The sequence below is a fragment of the Peromyscus eremicus genome, chromosome 7 (assembly GCF_949786415.1).
Source record: "Peromyscus eremicus chromosome 7, PerEre_H2_v1, whole genome shotgun sequence".
Lineage (NCBI taxonomy): Eukaryota > Metazoa > Chordata > Mammalia > Rodentia > Cricetidae > Peromyscus > Peromyscus eremicus.
In genome coordinates this window covers 15,751,212-15,754,296 of record NC_081422.1, presented here as the reverse complement: position 1 = coordinate 15,754,296, position 3,085 = coordinate 15,751,212, and the positions used below count along the sequence as shown (strand labels likewise).

The 3,085-nt window shown below is 38.3% G+C and overlaps 1 protein-coding gene across 1 annotated transcript; it reads left to right on the top strand.

Moving 5' to 3' along the window:
• The first annotated feature begins 737 nt into the window (after positions 1 to 737).
• Positions 738 to 1,703, top strand: LOC131914632 (olfactory receptor 7D4-like). The gene has a single exon (XM_059267235.1). The coding sequence runs from the start codon at positions 738 to 740 to the stop codon at positions 1,701 to 1,703; it is 966 nt and encodes a 321-aa protein (XP_059123218.1).
• Positions 1,704 to 3,085: the final 1,382 nt, after the last annotated feature.

Below are 3,085 nucleotides of genomic sequence, written 5' to 3'. Positions count from 1 at the left end.
TTATTTTGTGTCTCTCTTCAAATTGCTTAAGATCAAAATTAAAGCCATCTGCATGATAGGCAACTGAAACACTTTTGATATGTGGCCTATTAAATCCATAACGTGTAGGACTCATTGTCCAATACTGTCTGTGGTACAGGAAATGTGGAATGAAAATGAACTAGAAAAGACACAGTTGCTTCAATATAAGGAAATTGAAGAAGAATGTAAACACACATGGAAAATGTAAATGTATAATGGAGTTCTTGAATTGATCTTTGGGATTAAGAAATATTGTGATGGAGCTAGAAAGATGGAGAGGACTCACAATACTAAAGTAACAATAGTGGGATTTCCTACAAAATATTTTCAAACTATCCTTCTTTTGATCAAATAAAACAGGACAGTCTGGGGAAAGTATAAGGATAATAAAATATTGTCAAATTCTACATCCCATAACTGCCTATCTCAACATTTTCCTGGGATTTAAAGAGGCAATTACTACAAGGCAGAGGGGAGATGTCCAGAAAACGGGTTCCTTCCCAGAAACTTTGTAGAGGAAATCAATTGCTATCAGCCAGGAAAGGTGCAATGGACAAGGCACTGCAGGAAGTGGTGGTGGAAACAGCAGTCTTGGGCGGTAAAGCAAATAAAAACATTTGGGATAAAATACAATGCTTCATAAATGATTTTGAAATTCATGGTGTATTCTCATTGTAACTAGGCTTGCTTCTTTCCAGGCAAAGACTGTAAATTATATGGAGCCAGAGAACTTAACAGCCACTTCAAAATTCATTCTTTTGGGACTTTCAAAAGAAAATGATATCCAGCCACTTCTATTTTGGCTGTTCCTGTTCATTTACTTGGTCTGCATCATAGGGAATCTGCTTATTACCCTGGCTATTGGCTCTGACTCCCACCTCTGGACTCCAATGTATTTCTTCCTCTCTAACTTATCTTTCACAGACATTTGTTTCATCTCCACCACAGTTCCTAAGATGCTAGTGAACATCCAGGCACAGAATAAATCCATCACCTATGAAGGCTGCGTTACCCAGATGTATTTTTTCATGTTTTTTTCTGGACTGGATAGTTTGTTACTGACCGTAATGGCCTATGACCGGTTTGTGGCCATATGTCACCCCTTGCGCTACATGATTATCATGAACCCTTACCTTTGTGGTCTTCTACTGCTACTGTCTTGGCTAATCTGCCTGGCCTATTCATTGTTACAAACATTAATGTTTTTGAGGGTGTCTTTCTGCAAGAAAACAGAAATCCCCCACTATTTCTGTGAACTTGCTCAGATGCTCAAGCTTGCCTGCTCAGACACCCATGCCAATGACATCCTGCTGTACTGTGTAACTGGTTTGCTAGGTATTATTCCTCTGTCTGGGATTCTTTTCTCTTATTCTAAAATCATCAGCTCCATAGTGGGCATTTCATCTGCTAGAGGGAAGTATAAAGCCTTTTCTACTTGTGGGTCTCATCTTTCAGTGGTCTCATTGTTCTACGGTGCAGGCCTTGGTGTTTACCTCACTTCTCAAACATCCTATAACTCCAGAGAGGGTTCAGTCACCTCAGTGATGTATACTGTGGTTGCTCCCATGCTCAACCCCTTCATCTACAGCCTGAGGAATAGGGATCTGAAGCAGGTTCTTAGAAGACTGTTTCATAGCACAGGAGCTAGGTCTCAGTGTGATAATATAAAAATGGATACATGAATCTAGAGTTTTGATGATTAGTGTATTCCTGCACATGTTACATTTTCCTGTATTCTTAAGACACAGAAAAGAAATGCAACTCATGAAATACAAGACTAAAATTTAAAATATTCCAGGACCAAAGATAAACTTGAAACAAGAAATGTGAAACATAGGTAGCCAGTAACTATACCTCTTATGCAAACAATTTCAAGTATATATATTTATAAGTGTATAGGGGGTCAAGTAGAAAACACAGCAAGTAAAAAGAGAGATAAGACATATACCTACACATCATTGCTCAACTCCTCTAAGTCATTGTTGTTTCCAACACAATGCTTAATGGGCAATGTTTTTCTTTGGCCTCTGACTGGAAAATAATTATACTAAGAATCTCTGTTTCTCTGTCTCTCTCTGTCTCTGTCTCTGTCTCTCTCTCTTTCTCTCTCACACACACAAACGTTCACATATACTCAAATACACATATATGATATACATTATATATACAGATATATATCAGCATATTATAATTGATATGAAATTAAAGTACAGAGTGACTTCTAATCAGAAGGTGGAGGCAGAAAAATTAGGAATTCAAAGTCATCCTGAACTTCACAGTGGTAAATAAAACATAGAAAATAATTTGCTCAATATTGCTCTTGCCTAGACACACTTCTCAAAACTTCACATTTGGTTCCTTTTCAAAAACATGAAATAAAAGTTGAGTTGCACTTAAGAACTTACAACAGCTATTGTTATTTATATAAGACCAAGCCAGTCAAAATTCCAGCATGGATGGGGGAGGGACTTGTGAGGCCCCACTTCAAAGAGAAGCGCTATTGGCAGTTTATGGAAAGTGGTAGTGGGGGCAGTCAGTCTTCATTTTTCTTTGGTTGTTTCGGAATTGGTAAGTTGCACATGCCTAGATGGCCCCACACCCATGGGCATGTGTGAAGCACTAAGTGAAGACAAGTGGTTATAAAATGAAACAAAACCTGAATATGTGAGGAAAACACGTAGGGGAGGATTTGGTGATGGGAATAAGAGGAGTTGAGGGTGGTCTAATCAAGGTGTAACTTACAAATGTATCAAATTGTCAAATGAATAAAATATTTTAAAAAAGAAATTAAAAGTAGCTCCATACAAGGATTCTCCTATACCAAAGAGCTGATAGGACAAAGCATCTTTTATATATATCTTTAACTTCATAGGGAAATACTCTGGAACTTAGACCCTGTGGTAGTTTGAATGCAATTGGGTCCCATAAGCTCATAGGGAGTTATTAGGAGGTGTGGCTTTGTTGGGAGTAGGTGTGGTCTTGTTGGAGGAAGTGTGTCACTGTGGGGGTAGGCTTTAAGGGCTCATATGCTCAAGATACTGTCCAGTGTTACAGTCCACTTCCT